Source organism: Salmo salar, chromosome 09 (genome assembly GCF_965601325.2).
Source record: "Salmo salar chromosome 09, fSalSal1, whole genome shotgun sequence".
NCBI classification, from domain to species: domain Eukaryota; kingdom Metazoa; phylum Chordata; class Actinopteri; order Salmoniformes; family Salmonidae; genus Salmo; species Salmo salar.
This window is the reverse complement of record NC_138299.1, coordinates 60058181-60079851: the sequence shown is the minus strand read 5'-3', so window position 1 is coordinate 60079851 and position 21671 is coordinate 60058181. Positions and strand designations below refer to the sequence as shown.

The following is a 21671-nucleotide window of genomic DNA, read 5'->3' as shown; positions in this document are numbered from 1 at the left end:
CTCTACTGTATATGGCATTCTATTTGACCCTCTCACTATGGGATTCCAAATTAACTATTTGAAATCAATGTCTAGTGGGGACACTAGAATACATGTAATTGCATTTCTTCAATATCCTAGTGTCAGCTGATCTACCCCCTAAATACACTGCTCAAAAAAATAAAGGGAACACTTAAACAACACACCCTAGATCTGAATGAATGAAATAATCTTATTAAATACTTTTTTCTTTACATAGTTGAATGTGCTGACAACAAAATCACACAAAAATAATCAATGGAAATCAAATTTATCAACCCATGGAGGTCTGGATTTGGAGTCACACTCAAAATTAAAGTGGAAAACCACACTACAGGCTGATCCAACTTTGATGAAATGTCCTTAAAACAAGTCAAAATGAGGCTCAGTAGTGTGTGTGGCCTCCACGTGCCTGTATGACCTCCCTACAACGCCTGGGCATGCTCCTGATGAGGTGGCGGATGGTCTCCTGAGGGATCTCCTCCCAGACCTGGACTAAAGCATCCGCCAACTCCTGGACAGTCTGTGGTGCAACGTGGCGTTGGTGGATGGAGCGAGACATGATGTTCCAGATGTGCTCAATTGGATTCAGGTCTGGGGAACTGGCGGGCCAGTCCATAGCATCAATGCATTCCTCTTGCAGGAACTGCTGACACACTCCAGCCACCTGAGGTCTAGCATTGTCTTGCATTAGGAGGAACCCAGGGCCAACCGCACCAGCATATGGTCTCACAAGGGGTCTGAGGATCTCATCTCGGTACCTAATGGCAGTCAGGCTACCTCTTGTGAGCACATGGAGGGCTGTGCGGCCCCCCAAAGAAATGCCAGCCCACACCATGACTGACCCACCGCCAAGGATGTTGCAGGCAGCAGAACGTTCTCCACGGCGTCTCCAGACTCTGTCACGCCTGTCACATGCTCAGTGTGAACCTGCTTTCATCTGTGAAGAGCACAGGGCGCCAGTGGCGAATTTGCCAATCTTGGTGTTCTCAGGCAAATGCCAAACATCCTGCATGGTGTTGGGCTGTAAGCACAACCCTCACCTGTGGATGTCGGGCCCTCATACCACCCTCATGGAGTCTGTTTCTGACCGTTTGAGCAGACACATGCACATTTGTGGCCTGCTGGAGGTCATTTTGCAGGGCTCTGGCAGTGCTCCTCCTGCTCCTCCTTGCACAAAGGCGGAGGTAGCGGTCCTGCTGCTGGGTTGTTGCCCTCCTACGGCCTCCCCCACGTCTCCTGATGTACTGGCCTGTCTCCTGGTAGCGCCTCCACTACGCTGACAGACACAGCAAACCTTCTTGCCACAGCTCGCATTGATGTGCCATCCTGGATTAGCTGCACTACCTGAGCCACTTGTGTGGGTTGTAGACTCCGTCTCATGCTACCACTAGAGTGAAAGCACCGCCAGCATTCAAAAGTGACCAAAACATCAGCCAGGAAGCATAGGAACTGAGAAGTGGTCTGTGGTCTCCACCTGCAGAACCAGTCCTTTATTGGGGGTGTCTTGCTTATTGCCTATAGTTTCCACCTGTTGTCTATTCCATTTGCACAACAGCATGTGAAATTTATTGTCAATCAGTGTTTCTTCCTAAGTGGACAGTTTGATTTCACAGAAGTGTGATTGACCTGGAGTTACATTGTGTTGTTTAAGTGTTCCCTTTATTTTTTTGAGCAGTATATATATATATATATATATATATATATATATATATATATATATATATATATATATATATATTTTTTTAGGGGTAGATCAGCTGACACTGGGATATTGAAGAAATGCAATACCATTTGGAATGAAACTAAATACACTGTAATTCAAGTCTAACACAGCCTGGGATCCAGTAGCTGACTAATTATTTCTGAAATATTTATCATGTATTGAAACTCATTTTGAACTAATTTCATTTTAATTACAGCACAAATCCGATATTGTAATTCCGTTTCAAACCCCAGGAGTTTTTCTTACAAGCCAAACTGTAAAGCTGTAAAGTGTGCATGTGTTGTGTGTGTGTGTTACTGACCTGTGGTGTGTGTGTTGTCAGTGTTTTCAGGCCCTGCAGTCCTTCCTTGAGGCTCTTTACTTGGCTCTCCAGCTGCTGTTTGTCCTCCACAGTCTTCTCCATCTCTGCCTCCCGCTGTTTCATTTCTTCACACATTTTCAGCAATTGCTGAAAACAGAGAGGAGATACAGTTAGCCACAGATAATATTTAACCCTTAATTTTCTGCTACAGCTAGCCACAGATGCTAACTAAGGGTCTGCTACAGAGAGAAGGCACAGTTAGCTACAGATGCTAACTAATCTTTAATGACACAAATGTTAACTAACCCTTAGCCACAGATGCCTGCTTACAACAGGCATATGCTGCATGCTACAGTGAGGGAAAAAAGTATTTGATCCCCTGCTGATTTTGTACGTTTGCCCACTGACAAAGAAATGATCAGTCTATCATTTTAATGGTAGGTTTATTTGAACAGTGAGAGACAGAATAACAACAAAGAAATCCAGAAAAACGCATGTCAAAAATGTTATAAATTGATTTGCATTTTAATGAGGGAAATAAGTATTTGACCCCCTCTCAATCAGAAAGATTTCTGGCTCCCAGGTGTCTTTTATACAGGTAACGAGCTGTCCACAGAAGCAATCAATCAATCAATCAGATTCCAAGCTCTCCACCATTGCCAAGACCAAAGAGCTCTCCAAGGGTGTCAGGGACAAGATTGTAGACCTACACAAGGTTGGAATGGGCTACAAGACCATCGCCAAGCAGCTTGGTGAGAAGGTGACAACAGTTGGTGCGATTATTCGCAAATGGAAGAAACACAAAAGAACTGTCAATCTCCCTCGGCCTGGGGCTCCATGCAAGATCTCACCTCGTGGAGTTGCAATGATCATGAGAACGGTGAGGAATCAGCCCAGAACTACACGGGAGGATCTTGTCAATGATCTCAAGGCAGCTGGAACCATAGTCACCAAGAAAACAATTGGTAACACACAATGCCATGAAGGACTGAAATGCTGCAGCGCCCGCAAAGTCCCCCTGCTCAAGAAAGCACATATACATGCCCGTCTGAAGTTTGCCAATGAACATCTGAATGATTCAGAGGACAACTGGGGGAAAGTGTTGTGGTCAGATGAGACCAAAATGGAGCTCTTTGGCATCAACTCAACTCGCCGTGTTTGGAGGAGGAGGAATGCTGCCTATGACCCCTCTGTCAAACATGGAGGTGGAAACATTATGCTTTGGGGGTGTTTTTCTGCTAATGGGACAGGACAACTTCACCGCATCAAAGGGACGATGGACGGGGCCATGTACCGTCAAATCTTGGGTGAGAACCTCCTTCCCTCAGCCAGGGCATTGAAAATGGGTCGTGGATGGGTATTCCAGCATGACAATGACCCAAAACACACGGCCAAGGCAACAAAGGAGTGGCTCAAGAAGAAGCACATTAAGGTCCTGGAGTGGCCTAGCCAGTCTCCAGACCTTAATCCCATAGAAAATCTGTGGAGGGAGCAGAAGGTTCGAGTTGCCAAACGTCAGCCTCGAAACCTTAATGACTTGGAGAAGATCTGCGAAGAGGAGTGGGACAAAATCCCTCCTGAGATGTGTGCAAACCTGGTGGCCAACTACAAGAAACGTCTGACCTCTGTGATTGCCAACAAGGGTTTTGCCACCAAGTACTAAGTCATGTTTTGCAGAGGGGTCAAATACTTATTTCCCTCATTAAAATGCAAATCAATTTATACAATTTTTGACATGCGTTTTTCTGGATTTGTTTGTTGTTAGTCTGTCTCTCACTGTTCAAATAAACCTACCATTAAAATTATAGACTGATCATTTCTTTGTCAGTGGGCAAACGTACAAAATCAGCAGGGGATCAAATACTTTTTTTCCCTCACTGTAGTTATTAACCCTTCATGCATCAGCTACAGAGAGGAAACCAAGTTAGCTCTTATGCTTCAGGATTTGCTATCGAGTAGTAACTTTTAGCTCATAGCTTATCTATCTAGTCTCTCTGGTGCTGCAAGTTTGAACCACGTAGGAGCTGAAAAGTCCTTTCTCCTTATCCATTTCAGCTTATCCATCACAGTCTCAGTTGGCCTTAGGCTGAAATACGCAAGTATAAGATGACTCACAAGTGGAAGAAATTCACAGAACCTGGGCACACTCAAATCACCTGCTGATAATATTTTATGGTAATTTGCCTGAGCCTGCATGATAACGCAATTTAGCATGGAGCAATAAGAAGCATCCAATTGGTCTCTTCCTCCTCATTTTAATCCGATCACTTAATATTTTCATGGAAATGTTCAAACTTGCGTGTTAGAAATGTAATTACCATCTGTCTATTCAAATGAGCAGGAGGACGACACATTATTTATGCTCAAAACCAACATTAAAAAAAAATATTCTATTAACTATGACCATTGACAACTTGAAGATATTTGATGACCCAGCAGGTGATGGGAGCAACAGATTTCCTGCCTCAGAGGGTTGTTTATCTTACCGATGGTATGATGGTTGTTTTCTCTGAGAGGAAGATTTTAATAGAAAACCCTTCAAGCTGGTTGGCATTGGTTTCTGTAGAGCGTCTAGGACAGCAGAGTGATCAGATTCTAGAATGACTCTCTCCCTCTGAAGTCTTTCTATTGTTCTTTCTTTTTCTCTCTATCTATCCATCTTACTCTGAGTGCATCCCTCTGCCGTTCTTGTTTTCAGCTTGCATCTCTCCCTACCACTCTCTCATATCTTTATTAATGTTGTGTGTATGTGTGCACGCGCCTGTGTGTGTGTGATTGAGAGAGCAGTTCTCTATCCACCTCCATTAAAAGTGACTTTTCATCAAAACCACTTGTGTGGCGGATGAATCAGAATTAGTTGGGTAACATAGATAATTAAGATGCTTTATTTGCATAATATGCTTACGTGATATACTTGTCATTAGAATGTATCCATTTGGATAATGAATGTTGGCAGTTGCACTTTTCCCTTAGCTGGGGCTCAGTCACTTGGGGCCCAGAGAGGGGAGAGGTCAGGCTTGTCTTTCACATATCCCTGGTGCTATGCAGAATATCAGGAAGGGAGGAGGACAGAATGGAACATTGTCTACATATGTGTGTGTGTCTTACTGAGGATGGGCCTCTATGACATAGCACTGACAGAGTAGATTTACGATGTCTTTGGGTAATAAAGCCTAAAGAGCATTCCAGATAACATGGAGCTAATGGTTCTGTTCTATACCGTACCAGGGAGAGACGGTTCCAGTTTGGAGTAGGAGGACCAGACACTGGTCTGTACAATGAAAACTGTTGACACAGCAGTTGCTGTCTGCTATGTTTTATAGATATCTTTCATACAAAATGTAACCTTGTGACCCATTCTATGTATCTGTGGTTCGTCATGTACGTTGAGAGGGGTGTATCTTGGCTATAAAAGATCTTTGTACTTTTGTGTAGACACTTTTCAATGGTTCATTAGAGATAGCGCATCCTTGAAAGTCAAGGGCTTTTGCAAAGCTCTTATTATTAAAGATGTAGTTTAACCTGTTATGGCTAGGGGGCAGTATTTTCACGGCGGATAAAAAACGTACCCGATTTAATTTGATTATTACTCCTGCCCAGAAACTAGGATATGCATATAATTATTGGCTTTGGATAGAAAACACCCTAAAGTCTCTAAAACTGTTTGAATGGTGTCTGTGAGTATAACAGAACTCATATGGCAGGCAAAAACCTGAGAAGATTCCATACAGGAAGTGACCTGTCTGACAAGTTCTTGTTCATCTTGGCTCTTTTTATTGAAGACTGAGGATCTTTGCTGTAACGTGACACTTCCTACGGCTCCCATAGGCTCTCAGAACCCGGGAAAAAGCTGAATGATATCGAGGCAGCCTCTGGCTGAAACACATTATCGCCTTTGGTAAGTGGCCGATCAGAGGACAATGGGCTTAGGCGCATGCACGAGTCGACCCCATGCTTTATTTTCTTTCGTCTTTTTACCTAAACGCAGATTCCCGGTCGGAATATTATCGCTTTTTTACGAGAAAAATTGCATAAAAATTGATTTTAAACAGCGGTTGACATGCTTCGAAGTACGGTAATGGAATATTTAGAATTTCTTTGTTACGAAATGCGTCGTGCTCGTCACCCTTCTTTACCATTCGGATAGTGTCTTGAACGCACGAACAAAACGGCGCTATTTGGATATAACAATGGATTATTTGGGACCAAACCAACATTTGTTATTGAAGTAGAAGTCCTGGGAGTGCATTCTGACGAAGAACAGCAAAGGTAATAACATTTTTCTTATAGTAAATCTGACTTTGGTGAGTGCTAAACTTGCTGGGTGTCTAAATAGCTAGCCCTGTGATGCCGGGCTATCTACTGAGAATATTGCAAAATGTGCTTTCACCGAAAAGCTATTTTAAAATCGGACATATCGAGTGCATAGAGGAGTTCTGTATCTATAATTCTTAAAATAATTGTTATGTTTTTTGTGAACGTTTATCGTGAGTAATTTAGTAAATTCACCGGAAGTTTGCGGGGGGTATGCTAGTTCTGAACGTCACATGCTAATGTAAAAAGCTGGTTTTTGATATAAATATGAACTTGATTGAACAAAACATGCATGTATTGTATAACATAATGTCCTAGGGGTGTCATCTGATGAAGATCATCAAAGGTTAGTGCTGCATTTAGCTGTGGTTTGGATTTATGTGACATTATATGCTAGCTTGAAAAATGGGTGTCTGATTATTTCTGGCTGGGTACTCTGCTGACATAATCTAATGTTTTGCTTTCGTTGTAAAGCCTTTTTGAAATCGGACAGTGTGGTTAGATAAAGGAGAGTCTTGTCTTTAAAATGGTGTAAAATAGTCATATGTTTGAAAAATGGAAGTTTTTGTATTTTTGAGGAATTTGTAATTCGCGCCACGCCCATCATTGGCTATTGGAGCAGGTGTTCCGCTAGCGGAACGTCTAGATGTAAGAGGTTTTAAGTATAACTCTGACTGGTGTGTGAAGTTTGTAACTCTCCTCATTTGGTAATGCAGAAATTAGCCACCACACTTGTCACCCCAGAAAGCAAAACCAACGGATTATGAGTCTTACCAGCTAAAATCTGCAGGACTTATATCTGTATAAAAAGTCCTGTGGAATTGCTTGAAATAAATCCAAAGTAGGACCTGCTGCAAAACGTTAAGCTATAGTGTGTGTGGTAGAAGTATACCTTCTGCATGCCCTGTAGTGCCTGTTGTAGAAAGGTTAGTTGTTGCTGCCTGCAGGCGTCCTCTTCACTGTGTTGTGGAGGTGTGTGTTCTTGGTTCTTGCCCTGCTCCTGCTTCAGCAGCTCCACCTCGTTTCTGTAGGCATCCAGCTGACAGCGCAGAGAGTCATTCTCCTCCTTTAGAGCCTCCGCCTGGGACACAGGGCCTACACACACACATACACAAGAGACATAGAACATCACAACTGCTGTATCATAACATTATACTGTATAAACAGCCTTCAAATGTCTATTGATGATCTGAGGACATACTGCAACTCTACTGGAGAGGCTTTGAAATCCTAACTTGTCCTATAATGTACAGACAGGAGAGACAGTGTGATGAGAAATACTCATGAAATCCTAATCTGTCCTATAATGAACAGACAGGAGAGACAGTGTGATGAGAAATACTCATGAAATCCTAATCTGTCCTATAATGAACAGACAGGAGAGACAGTGTGATGAGAAAAACTCATGAAATCCTAACCTGTCCTATAATGAACAGACAGGAGAGACAGTGTGATGAGAAATACTCATGAAATCCTAACCTGTCCTATAATGAACAGACAGGAGAGACAGTGTGATGAGAAAAACTCATGAAATCCTAACCTGTCCTATAATGAACAGACAGGAGAGACAGTGTGATGAGAACTACTCATGAAATCCTTACATGTCCTATATTAAACAGACAGGAGAGACAGTGTGATGAGAAATACTCATGAAATCCCAATCTGTCCTATAATGAACAGACAGGAGAGACAGTGTGATGAGAAATACTCCTGAATCCTAACCTGTCCTATAATGAACAGACAGGAGAGACAGTGTGATGAGAAATACTCATGAAATCCTTACCTGTCCTATTGAACAGACAGGATGAGACAGTGATGAGAACTACTCAGCCCCTGTTCCTTTGGGCTTTGATAGGAGAGTCTTGATTTTCCAATGCTGTCTGAAGGGATATGTGTGATGTAATGAGAGGGTGTGTTTGTGTAACTGAGCTGGAGAGATAAGACCTGAGATTGATTGTGTAAGAGAGGCCTAGCATAGTGTGTGTGTGTTAAAATGAGCATAGAGACTCATGCTGGCTTTTTTTAATCAGGCAAAGGTGTGTGTGTGTGGTGTGTGTGTGTGTGTGTGTGTGTGTGTGTGTGTGTGTGTGTGTGTGTGTGTGTGTGTGTGTGTGTGTGTGTGTGTGTGTGTGTGTGTGTGTGTGTGTGCCAGCCAGCCAGCCAGCCAGCCAGCCAGCCAGCCAGCCAGCCAGCCAGCCAGCCAGCCAGCCAGCAGGGAGGTTTTGGGTGAGGTGTGTATTAATCAGGGAGCCTAATCAAGTTGCTGTCCGGGGTAGCCAACCTATTCCCCACTTTGGATGGTGTATAAATACACCCAGTCACTACAAAGATACAGGCGTCCTTCCTAATTCAGTTGCCGGAGAGGAGGGAAACAGCCCATGGATTTCACCATGAAGCCAATGTTGACTTTAAACAGTTACAGAGTTTAATGGCTGTAATAGGAGAAAACTGATAAACAACATTGTAGTTACTCCACAATACTAACCTAATTGACAGAGTGAAAAGAAGGAAGCCTGTACAGAATAAAAAATATTTCAAAACATGCATCCTGTTGTTATGACTCTCAAATCAAACTTTATTTGCCACATGTGCCGAATACAACAAGTGTAGACTTTACAGTGAAATGCTTACTTACAAGCCCTTAACCAACAGTGCAGTTCAAGAAGAAGAAAATATTTACCAAGTAGGCTAAAATAAAAAGTAATAATAAAAAGTAACACAATAAGAATAACAATAATGAGGCTATATACAGGGGCACCGGTACTGAGTCAATGTGCACCGGTACAGGCTAGTTGAGGTAATCTGTACATGTAGGTGGTGGCGAAGTGACTATGCATAGGTGGGGCGGCAGGAAGCCTAGTGGTTAAAGTGTTGGACTAGTAACCGAAAGGTTGCAGATTGAATCCCGGAGCTGACAAAATCTGTCGTTCTGCCCCTGAACAAGGCAGTTAACCCACTGTTCCTAGGCCGTCATTGAAAATAAGAATTTGTTCTTAACTGACTTGCCTAGTTAAATAAAGGTCATTTTTTTCAATAAATAAATAAAAAGGTAACAAAGAAACAGCAAGTAGCAGCACTGTACAAGAGGGGGGGTCAATGTAAATTGTCTGGTGGCGATTTGTATGAATTGTTCAGCAGTCTAATGACTTGGGGGTAGAAGCTGTTGAGGAGCCTTTTGGTCCTAGAATTGGCACTCACGTACCGCTTGCCGTGCGGTAGAAGAGAAAATAGTCTATAACTTGGGTGACTGGAGTCTCTGACAATTTTATGGGCTTTCCTCTGACAACCTCTATTACAGTGCCTTGTAAAAGTATTCATCCCCCTTCGCATTTTTCCTATTTTGTTGCATTACTGCCTGTAATTTAAATAGATTTTTATTTGGATTTCATGTAATGGACATACACAAAATAGTCCAAATTGGTGAAGTGAAATAAAAAAAATAACTTCTTTAAAAAAATAAAAAAATAAAAATAAATGAAAAGTGGTGCGTGCATATGTATTCACCCCCTTTGCTATGAAGCCCTTAAATAAAATCTGGTGCAACCAATTACCTTCAGAAGTCACATAATTAGTTAAATAAAGTCCACCTGTGTGCAATTAAAGTTTCACATGATCTGTCACATGATCTCAGTATATATACACCTGTTCTGAAAGTTCCCAGAGTCTGCAACACCACTAAGGGGCACAACCAAGAAAGCGGCACCATGAAGACCAAGGAGCTCTCCAAACAGGTCAGGGACAAAGTTGTGGAGAACTACAGATCACGGTTGGGATATAAAAAAATATCCGAAATGTTGAACATTCCGCGGAGCACCATTAAATCCATTATAATTTATTTTTAAAGAATATGTCACCACAACAAACCTGCCAAGAGAGGGCTGCCCACCAAAACTCACAGACCAGGCAAGGAGGGCATTAATCAGAGAGGCAAAACAGAGACCAAAGATAACCCTGAAGGAGCTGCAAAGCTCCACAGTGGAGATTGGAGTATCTGTCCATAGGACCACTTTAAGCCGTACACTCCACAGAGATGGGCTTTACAGAAGAGTGTCCAGAAAAAAAGCCATTGCTTAAAAAAATAAATAAGCAAACACGTTTGGTGTTCGCCAAAAGGCATGTGGGAGACTCCCCAAACATATGGTAGAAAGTACTCTGGTCAGATGAGACTAAAATTGACCTTTTTGCCCATCAAGGAAAATGCTATGACTGGCGCAAACCTCCACCTCACATCACCCCAAGAACACCATCCGTTTTTCATCGGCAGGGACTGGGAAACTGGTCAGAATTGAAGGAATGATAGATGGAGCTAAATACAGGGAAATTATTGAAGAAAACCTGTTTCAGTCTTCCAGAGATGTGAGACTGGGAGGGAGGTTCACCTTCCAGCAGGACAATGACCTTAAGCATACTGATAAAGCAAGACTTGAGTGTTTTAATGGGAAACATTTAAATGTCTTGGAATGGCCTAGTCAAAGCCCAGACCTCAATCCAATTGAGAATCTGTGGTTTGATTTAAAGATTACTGTACTGGACCCCATCCAACTTGAAGGAGTTGGAGCAGTTTTCCTTGAAGAATGGACAAAAATCCATGGCTGGATGTGCCAAGCTTATAGATACATACCCCAAGAGACTTGCAGCAGTAATGTCTGCAGAAGGTGGCTCTAAAAAGTATTGACTTTAGGGGGGGGGGGGGGGGGGGGGGGGTGAATAGTTATGTACCCTCAAGTTTTCTGTTTTGTTTTTGTCTTATTTCTTTTTTGTTTCACACAAAATAATATTTTGCATCTTCAAAGTGGTAGGCATGTTGTGTAAATCAAACGATACAAACCCCCCAAAAAAATCCACTTTAATTTCAGGTTGTAAGGCAACGAAATAGGAAAAATGCCAAGGGGGTGAATACTTTTGCAAGCCACTGCATATAGATCCTGGATGGCAGGAAGCTTGGCCACAGATGTACTGGGCCATTCGCACTACCCTCTGTAGCACCTTACGGTCAGATGCCGAGCAGTTGTCATACCAGGCGGTGATGCAACCGGTCAGGATGCCTTCAATGGTGCAGCTGAAGAAACCTTTGAGGATCTGGGGACCCATGCCAAATCTTTTCAGTCTCCTGAGGGGGAAAAGGTTTTGTTGTGCCCTCTTCATGACTGTCTTGGTATGTTTGGACCATGATAGTTCGTTGTTGATGTGGACACCACAGCCCCGTCGATGTTAATGGGGGCCTTTTCGGCCAAGCCTTTTCCTGTAGTCCACGATCAGCTCCTTTGTGTTGCTCACATTGAGGAAGAGGCTGTTGTCCTGGCACCACGCTGCCAGTTCTCTGACCTCCTCCTTCTAGGCCACCTCATCGGTGTCGGTGATCAGGCCTACCACTGTTGTGTCGTTAGCAAACTTAATGATGGTGTTGGAGTCGTGTTTGGCCACACAGTCATGGGTGAACAGGGAATACAGGAGGGGACTAAGTACACACCCCTGAGGGGCCCCAGTGTTAAGGATCAGCATGGCAGAAGTGTTGTTGCCTACGCTTACCACCTGGGGGCAGCTCGTCAGGAAGTCCAGGATCCAGTTGCAGAGGGAGGTGTTTTGTCCCAGAGTCCTTAGCTTAGTGATGAGCTTCGTGGGCACTATGGTGTGGAACGCTGAGCTGTAGTCAATGAACAGCATTCTCAAATAGGTGTTCCTTTTTTCCAGGTGCGAAAGGGCAGTGTGGAGTGCGATTGAGATTGCGTCATCTGTGGATCTGTTGGGGCGGTACGCGAATTGGAGTGGGTCTAGGAGGATGCTGTTAATGTGAGCCATGACCAGCCTTTCAAAGCACTTCATGGCTACCAATGTGAGTGCCACGGGGTGGTAATCATTTAGGCAGGTTAGCTTCACTTCCTTGGGCACAGGGACTATGGTGGTCTGCTTGAAACATGTAGGTATTACAGACTCGGTCAGGGAGAGGTTGAAAATGTCAGTGAAGACACTTGACAGTTGGTCCACGCATGCTTTGAGTACACGTCCTGGTAATCTGTCTGGCCCAGCAGCTTTGTGAATGTTGACCTGATTAAAGGTGTTGTTCACATCATCCAGAACAGCTGGTGCTCTCGTGCATGCTTCAGTGTCGCTTGACTGGAAGCGAGCATAAAAGGCATTTAGCGCGTCTGGTAGGCTCGCGTCACTGGGCAGCTCACGTCTGGGTTTCCCTTTGTAGTCCGTAATAGTTTTCAAGCCCTGCCACATCCGACGAGCGTCAGAGCCGGTGTAGCAGTATTCAATCTTAATCCTGTATTGACGCTTTGCTTGTTTGATGGTTCGTCTGAGGGGATAGCGGGATTTCTTATAAGCATCCGGATCAGTCTCCCGCTCCTTGAAAGCGGCAGCTCTAGCCTTTAGCTCGATGCGGTTGTTGCCTGTAATCCATGGCTTCTTGTCGGGATATGTATGTACAGTCAATGTGGGGATGCACTTATTCATGAAGCCGATGACTGAGGTGGTGTATTCCTCAATGCCATTGGATGAATCCCAGAACATATTCCAGCCTGTGCTTGCAAAACAGTCCTGTAGTGTAGCATCCGCATCATCTGACCACTTCTGTATTGAGCGAGTCACTGGTACTTCCTGCTTTAGTTTTTGCTTGTCAGCAGGAATCAGGAGGATAGAATTATGGTCAGATTTGCCAAATGGAGGGCGGGGCAGAGCTTTGTATGCATCTCTGTGTGGAGTAAAGGTGGTCTATAATTTTTTTCCCCCTGGTTGCACAGAAGCCACAGTGACATGCTGGTAAAAAATTGGGTAAAACTGATTTAACTTCCCTAGGGTAGGGGGCAGCATTCGGAATTTTGGATGAAAAGCATGCCCATAGTAAACTGTCTGCTACTCAGGCCCAGAAGCTAGGATACGCATATTTGGATAGAAAACACTCTAAAGTTTCCAAAACTGTTAAAATAATGTCTGTGAGTATAACAGAACTGATATGGCAGGCGAAAACCTGAGGAAAATCCATCCAGGAAATATTATTATTTTATTTCCATTGTAAGCCTATCTACCATACAAAGACTTAGGACAGAGTTCACGATCTCTGTGGCTTCTTCTTCACGTGGCCAGTCTTTAGGCATTGTTTCAGGCTTTTACTCTGAAAAATGAGGGAGATACAGCACTTTCAATGAGTGGACAGTGTGAATGAAAAAAGGAAACCGCACACTGTTCTTGATAGTATCACTGATATTTAATAAGCTTACGTATCGGCCTAACGGCCTTCATCAGAGCTTTTGTGAATTTTCAGAAAACAGCACCTCTATGTAGACCTAGCCCCACCCACATCCGTTCCACGTATGGAAAGGGGTTGGAGGCAAAGGAAAAATAAATAAGTGCTACCAAACATAACAATATGCATTTCACAAATATTACAAAAGTGTATAGACAAGACGTACCGAACACGTCCATAAAATCACAACGAGGACATAGCAAGTTTTCATTAATCATTGGGTACATCATACGAAAAAACAAAGTAATCTTAAATAGGAACATATTTTAAATTCACAACATAACATACATAGGCATTTCATCATTAAGTCCTTTAGGAAATAATGTCTGGAGGGTGAAAATCCAAAAACATTCTCTTTTGCTCAGAGTATTATTAATATCACCTCCCCTGTCTGATATCTTGACTTTCTCTATACCACAAAATCTAAAGGTAGAAATGTCATGTTTTAGGTCATTAAAATGTACTGCGACTGGATAATCCCTGTCGTTTCTCCTGATTGAATTTTTATGTTCACTAATTCTCTGTTTGAGAGAGCGGGAGGTTTTACCGACATAGCAGAGCCCACATGGACATTTAATAATGTAAATAACATGGGTGGTGGTGCACGTGATGATATCGTTAATTTGAAACCGTTTTCCTGTGTGTGGGTGGCAGAAATATTCACACTTCATCATATTGTTGCACTGTGTGCATCCTCTACATTTATAGCTACCATTTGGTAGCGGGCGTAAAAGAGCCTGGCTGATTTTCTTTCGTGGCTGGCAGTTGGCATGAACCAATTTATCGTGCAAATTGCGACCTCTCCTATACACAATGAGTGGTGGATTCTTGAATTCAGCCGGCAAAGGTGGGTCCGATGATAAAATATGCCAATGTTTCTTAACCACACCTCCCACTTTTCGCGAATTCAAAGTATATGTGGTTGTGAACATAACGGAGTGTTCTTTTGCTTTAGCTGGTCTTTTTTGTAACAATTCATCTCGTGTTTTTCCCAATGCCAAATGAAGAGCTTCATCCACACATTGTGGCGAATAGCCTCTTCTTAGAAACCTAGTGCGCATCTCCGCTGCTTTTTGTAGATAATCATCATTGGAATAGCATATACGGCGCAGTCTGAAAAACTGGCTTCTAGGAAGTCCTCTTTTTAATGGCTCAGGGTGGAAGCTGTCCCCCTGTAATAGAGTACTTCTGTCTGTTTCTTTTCGATACAGAGTTGTAAACAGGGTTCCATTTGATTTCTCAATCCACATATCGAGGTAATGAACGCGTTGAGTGTCACTTTCAATAGTAAATTTGAGATTGGGATCCATGTCATTGAGTAGTGCCATAAAATCTGACAGCTCTTGTTCAGTTCCTTCCCATATGCAAAAAATGTCGTCAATATATCGATACCACTTCAGGATTTTATTCAAAAATGGATTTTCGTTTTTGTTAATGACTAAACGTTCTTCAAATAGACCCACATAAAGGTTAGCATAGCTCGGAGCGAATGTGGAGCCCATCGACGTTCCATTCGTTTGGAGGTAGTATTCATCATCAAACCTAAAATAGTTATACTTTAAAACATATTCTGCCAGCTCTAAAATAAAGTTTGTTGGTGGATATTCATTAGTATCTCTGTCTCCCAAATAGTGAGCTAGTGCTGCCAGCCCCCCGCATGGGGAATGCTGGTATATAGACTCTCGACATCTAATGTGACCAGAATACAGTCTTCTTTCAAACCCGTTATTGGTGAGATCTTGTTTATGAAGTCTATAGAGTCTTTTACATATGATGGCAATGCTTGCACATGAGTTTTAATAAAAGCGTCTACAAAGTTCGACAATGGCTCTAGCATTGAGCCTATTCCTGCAACCACTGGTCTGCCTGGATAATTGCCTTGATGTGTTTTTTAGGTTTTTTTAATTTCGCTAAAATGTAGAGGCATGGACGTATGGCACATTTGCAGCAGAGATATTCATATTCAGGTTTTGAGATAAGGTGGTTTAATAGGGCTTGCTCCAAACTAGAGCATATATCCCTTTGGAACACCTGTGTGGGATCAACACTTAGTTTTCTATAGAAACGTTCATTACTGAGTTGTCTCTGAATTTCTTCTTTATATTTTTCATAGTCTAAAACAACTACAGCACCCCCCTTGTCTGCAGGTTTAATAACCAACGATGAATCTTTCATTAATTCATTAAGTGCCTGTTCTTCTGTTCTAGTAAGATTTTTCTGAATGTGGTTTGTTTGTCTCGTATACACTGACATGGCTTCTTGTTCGACTAACCTACAATAGGTATTAATCGAAGAATTGTTAACTATGGGACAGAATTTGCTTTTGGGCTTAAAATGTGTGCCAGTTCGTTTATGTGTTTCTTGGCCCGAAACAGTGTTTTGTGAAAACACATGCTTAAGTTTAATCTTACGGAAGAATTTGAACAGATCTACTTTCGTATCAAATGGTTTATCTGTACATGTAGGTACAAAAGAGAGACCCTTAGATAAGACTGAGACTTGAGCGTCAGTAAGGTCTTTTTTGGAGAGGTTAATTACCGCGTCCTGCTGTAGCTCCGTGTCCACGGCCTGTGATCCTGGTCTCCTCTTCGACCGCTTGCCTCTCCAACATCGTTTCTTTTCTTTCGTAGAGCCTTGTGTTGCTTCCGGGCTAGAAAAACCGGCTGTGTGCCATGATAGCTGGAGTCACTGTCTGTAGGGAATTCGCTCTCGGTGGATGCCTCTGTGTCCACATTTCCATGTCCTCCTGCTGCTGCGTATCTGCGTCCCTCAATCAGTGGTGCGTCCCTACGTCGGCCTCTCCGTACTCCTGTCCTTGGGCCTTCCCATGCATACACCTGGTTAAACTGGTAATCCTCTGTGTCACGCTGATATTTCTTGATCTTTGTTGCTTGTAGAGAGTCTCTGTATTTCCCAATGGACTGGTTGATCGCGTCGTCTATGGCTGTAAAATTAAGGCCTAGAATCTCCTTCATCACAACCTCATGTTCGCTAATCTTAACTTCAACTTCTTTTGCTTCCTTCGACACATGCTCAACGATTAATAACATAAAACCTCCCGCTCTCTCAAACAGAGAATTAGTGAACATAAAAGTTCAATCAGGAGAAACGACAGGGATTATCCAGTCGCAGTACATTTTAATGACCTAAAACATGACATTTCTACCTTTAGATTTTGTGGTATAGAGAAAGTCAAGATATCAGACAGGGGAGGTGATATTAATAATACTCTGAGCAAAAGAGAATGTTTTTGGATTTTCACCCTCCAGACATTATTTCCTAAAGGACTTAATGATGAAATGCCTATGTATGTTATGTTGTGAATTTAAAATATGTTCCTATTTAAGATTACTTTGTTTTTTCGTATGATGTACCCAATGATTAATGAAAACTTGCTATGTCCTCGTTGTGATTTTATGGACGTGTTCGGTACGTCTTGTCTATACACTTTTGTAATATTTGTGAAATGCATATTGTTATGTTTGGTAGCGCTTATTTATTTTTCCTTTGCCTCCAACCCCTTTCCATACGTGGAACGGATGTGGGTGTGGCTAGGTCTACATAGAGGTGCTGTTTTCTGAAAATTCACAAAAGCTCTGACGAAGGCCGTTAGGCCGATACGTAAGCTTATTAAATATCAGTGATACTATCAAGAACAGTGTGCGGTTTCCTTTTTTCATTCATCCTGTTTCAACTGTTGCCATGCACCTGTAACAAGATTGCTCAGATGTGCGAGTGCCTTTTGAATCTTGTTAATGAGTGGACAGTGGAAATTTCAAGACATGAGTCCAGCGTGCGATCGGGAGCGCGCCTTTCTTGTTTCTCCTTTTCTATTGACGAAGCTTTAGTCCGGTTGAAATATTATTGATTATTTATGACAAAAACAACATGAGGATTGATTTTAAACATCGTTTGACATGTTTCTACGAACTTATATTGTACTTTTTAGATTTTTCGTCTGTCTGTTGGATTGCTGAACAAAACACACCAACAAAACAATAACATTTTCTGGAGGTGGAAATTTTATTTCCACCTCCAGAAATTGGTCAAATTATTTTTACAAATTATTTTCACATATTGGATCACGCATATAGCCTGGTATGCTATTAGGAATAAGCAATATCAACTGTAGCCCAACAGAAGCAGCATAGTGGCTATAAATAAATAGGTTGAAGCATGGGGTTGCCTATCTGTATTTACCCTATTGGGCTAATCATTAGTAGAGTCCTGCATGGGGTCGGATACCCACGGTTCCCCGTGGGTGAGCCACAAAATAATCCGCTGACAGGTGGAACGACAACATTCTTTCAACCTGTGGGACGGCTCTAGGTTCAGAACAATTGCATTGCGGGTTGGAAACATCTTAAATCAAGATAACACTTTGAAAAAACCCAGTAGCTTGTTGTGTTGCGAATTCCATTCTATGAGCAGTGAGGCAGACATAAGGCTACCAGCCACTCATCCATTGAGTGTGTGTGGACCTGGGAACTGTCCCTCATTCGTGTGGTGCTAAAACGTTCTAATATGTCCACTCGCAGAGTTTATTTCCCTCTCCCCAAGTGAGAATATGACACGTTACCAAGATTACTTTCCCTGGATAGCTTAGCTCAAACGAGAATGACTAATGTAGGCCTAACCGTAGAAAAAAAAAAGAATGGTTACGATAAGGGAATAGGCTACAACACCATCGTGGAAACAGGTGCTGCTAGAGTGAAATCCCTAGTTTGGAAGGACAATGCGGTAGATGGATACACATCCTGCAGAAAGTGCAAGCAGGTAGGCCAATTTATTTTTGATCATTCAGTTAATTATCAGTTCATTATCACATTTATTCAGACTTTCCTTCATTAGACCATACGTAGTCCGTATAATGTCTAATCCGGTTGGCTGGTAAAGGTTTGAGTACCCTGCTAAATAAAGGTAGCCTATTTTTGCAGCCTTTATTCAATTCTTGAATTTCCCTCCTTATGGCACTCGTAACTTGAATGCGCCTCAAGGAATATTTCTCTCACACAACAAGCTGGATAGGTAAATAGATTTACTATTCTACTATGGGGTTGTCAGATTTTTCTATTCAATACTTATTTTGTTTGCAAAATAAAATTAAATGTGGACTGTTCCAGTATCTTCAAAGTACACCTCAGCAGAAAGATTTGTTTATGTTATTATGCCGTGGCGCAGCGCCACAGCTAAATGACTGCAGAGAAAACACTGTATTAGTGAGCTGGGCATAGTCAATAAACCGTATGAATGTAAGTCTATTATCATTTCTACACAGTTTCGATTTGGTTTTAGTCTAGAAGAGCTAATCCCCCACTGTATTGGACTTCGACAGTCTGGAGAAGCCCATATTGTCTCTGCATGGTCTCCTCTCCAACTTAATTTGTCCATTTAGAGAGTGAATGAGCTGATGACACTGAGACAGAGTGCTGAGCTACAGATCTATTCTACAACTAAGAAGAAAAGGAAGGAGCCATATGCCAAAAGTGTGTGTGGTGTGTGTAGTTAATGTTAGTTTTTCTATCAGGAGTGTGTGTAGTGTGTGTGTACCTGATTCGTCAGGGTTGTGTGTATCCTCCATGTCATCGTCAGACATCTCCATTTCCTCCTCTCGTCTGATCCCCATCAGCTCTTCATTCTGCATGTTTCTGATCTCCTGGAGGAAAACAAAACAGGATTATGACAATGTTCCTTCTGAACAAACTCCTCCTGGGTAGCCTAGCTGCAGACATGGCTCAAACACACATACACATTCAGATAGATACATGCAGTGCATACACTTGAAAGCTCACAGACACGCACGCACACACTCAGACACACACACACTCAGACACACACACACACACACACACACACACACACACACACACACACACACACACACACACACACACACACACACACACACACACACACACACACACACACACACAGTGGTTGAAGTTCCCTGTGCAAACTGATTTAAAGGTTCAGATTTGCTTTCCATCTATATCGGTACGTTTAGGATATTGAGAGGGTGAGCTGATCCTAGAGCTGTACCTAAAGGCAGCTTCTACCCAGAGCGATACACAGAGAACATGAGGAGTGGAGATGAGATAAGACATGATGACAGGTCTCAGAGCAGGACTGAGTTCTCCCTCTGCTGCACTGATGGGACAGCAAATTGCAGAGAGCAGCAGCCTGCATGTAATGTATGTCCTATACTGTATTGAGTATAACTGTACTGATATAATTGTCCTATAAGCATACTGCTGTAGCCACTGTGCTGTTGGCTGTGTCTAGCTCAGAGTAGGGTGAACTTCCCCTTAGGGTGTGTTCACACATAGTCCTCTTTAAAATAACCAATCTCAATCCTTTGCCTTTGAATGTGGACTCAACTCTTTTTCACTTCACTTCACCTATTTTGTGGTCCGAGTCCTGTGTGCATTCACATTGCTATGTTTAGAAAGGAACCAGGATCTCCTTCCAACATTCACTCAATGCAGTCTTGGTTTTTACAAAGTGCCGGACAAGCCATTCCATCAGATCAAGTTACACTGCTACAAGCTACACTTCAATGGAAATTAACTCATTAGGCCCTAATCTATGGATTTAATGACTGAGAATACAGATATGCATCTTTTGGTCACAGATACTGTACGTAAAACATTTTTTAGGGCCGTGGATCAGAAAACCTGTTAGCATCTGGTGTGACCTCCTTTTGCCTAATGCAGCGTAACACATCTCCTTCACATAGAGTTGATCAGGCTGTTGATTGTGGCCTGTGGAATGTTGTCCCACTCCTCTTCAATGGCTGTGTGAAGTTTCTGGATATTGGCAGGAACTGGAACACGTTGTCGTAATGATCGTAATGCTGAAATTTTGAGGTGATGGCGGCTGATAAATCTAAACACAGTATCTCTGTGCATTCAAATTGACATCAATAAAATGCAATTGTGTTCGTTGTCCGTAGCTTATGCATGCCCATACCATAACCCCACCACCACCACTCTGTTCACAACGTTGACATCAGCAAACCGCTTGCCCACACGATGCCATAAACACTGTCTGCCATCTGCTCGATAAAGTTGAAGAGCATACTTCTCCAGCATTGCAGTGGTCCATCGAAGGTTAGCATTTGCCCACTGAAGTTGGTTACGATGCGGAACTGCAGTCAAGTCAAGACCCTGGTGAGGACTACTAGTATGCAGATGAGCTTCCCTGAGATGCTTTCTGACAGTTTGTGCAGATATTCTTTGGTTGTGCAAACCCACAGTTTCATTAGCTGTCCGGGTGGCTGGATGTGGAGGTCCTGGGCAGGTGTGGTTACACGTGGTCTGAGGTTGTGAGGCCAGTTGAACGTACTGCCAAATTCTCTAAAACAATGTTGAAGGCGGCTTAGAGAAATCTATATTAATTTCTCTGGCAACAGCTCTGGTGGACCTTCCTGCAATCAGCATGCCAATTGCACGCTCCTTCAAAACATGAGACATCTATGGCATTGTGTTGTGTGACAAAACTGCACATTTTAGAATGGCCTTTTATTGTCCCCAGCACAAGATGCAAATGTGTAATGATCATGCTGTTTAATCAGCTTCTTAATTTGCCAAACCTGTCAGGTGGATGTATTATCTTGGTAAAGGAGAAATGTTCACTGACAGGGATGTAAACACATTTGTGCACAACATTTGAGAGAAATAAGCTTTTTGTTTGGGTCTATTTCCTGACCAAAGTCACAGTGGATAGGAGCTGCAGGTGAATTGGACCATTCAAAATCAAAACAAATTTTACATACTAGTATGGGTTCAGCTGTGCAGCCTAAGTCAAAGAACAGCTTTTTTTGCTACTTTCTCAAATCATCAATAGCATCATGTAGCCCATATACGTTTTGATTTCTAAGACATTCTAAGGATTGCATCATTCACAACTAAAGTTGCCAAATAACTCTAAATCTAGAGTATAGGACCTGTTTCAAATGATCACTTTTATGCTGAACATTGACACTTCATATGTGGAAAAATATATTTATATTTTATTCAGCTAAGTTCAATTACATTCTTCTTAATATAAAATCATATAATATA

General features: G+C 42.4%; 1 protein-coding gene across 1 annotated transcript in view; it reads right to left on the bottom strand.

Moving 5' to 3' along the window:
* LOC106611501 (ecto-NOX disulfide-thiol exchanger 2) overlaps positions 1-21671 on the bottom strand; it is a 284053-nt gene that overhangs the window by 25054 nt on the left and 237328 nt on the right. The window contains exons 9-11 of the mRNA XM_014211765.3: positions 19159-19264; positions 7252-7454; positions 2046-2192 (exon numbers count right to left, since the gene is read on the bottom strand). Of these exons, the coding sequence (XP_014067240.1) occupies positions 2046-2192; positions 7252-7454; positions 19159-19264 (456 nt within the window). The remainder of the gene's footprint in view (positions 1-2045; positions 2193-7251; positions 7455-19158; positions 19265-21671) is intronic.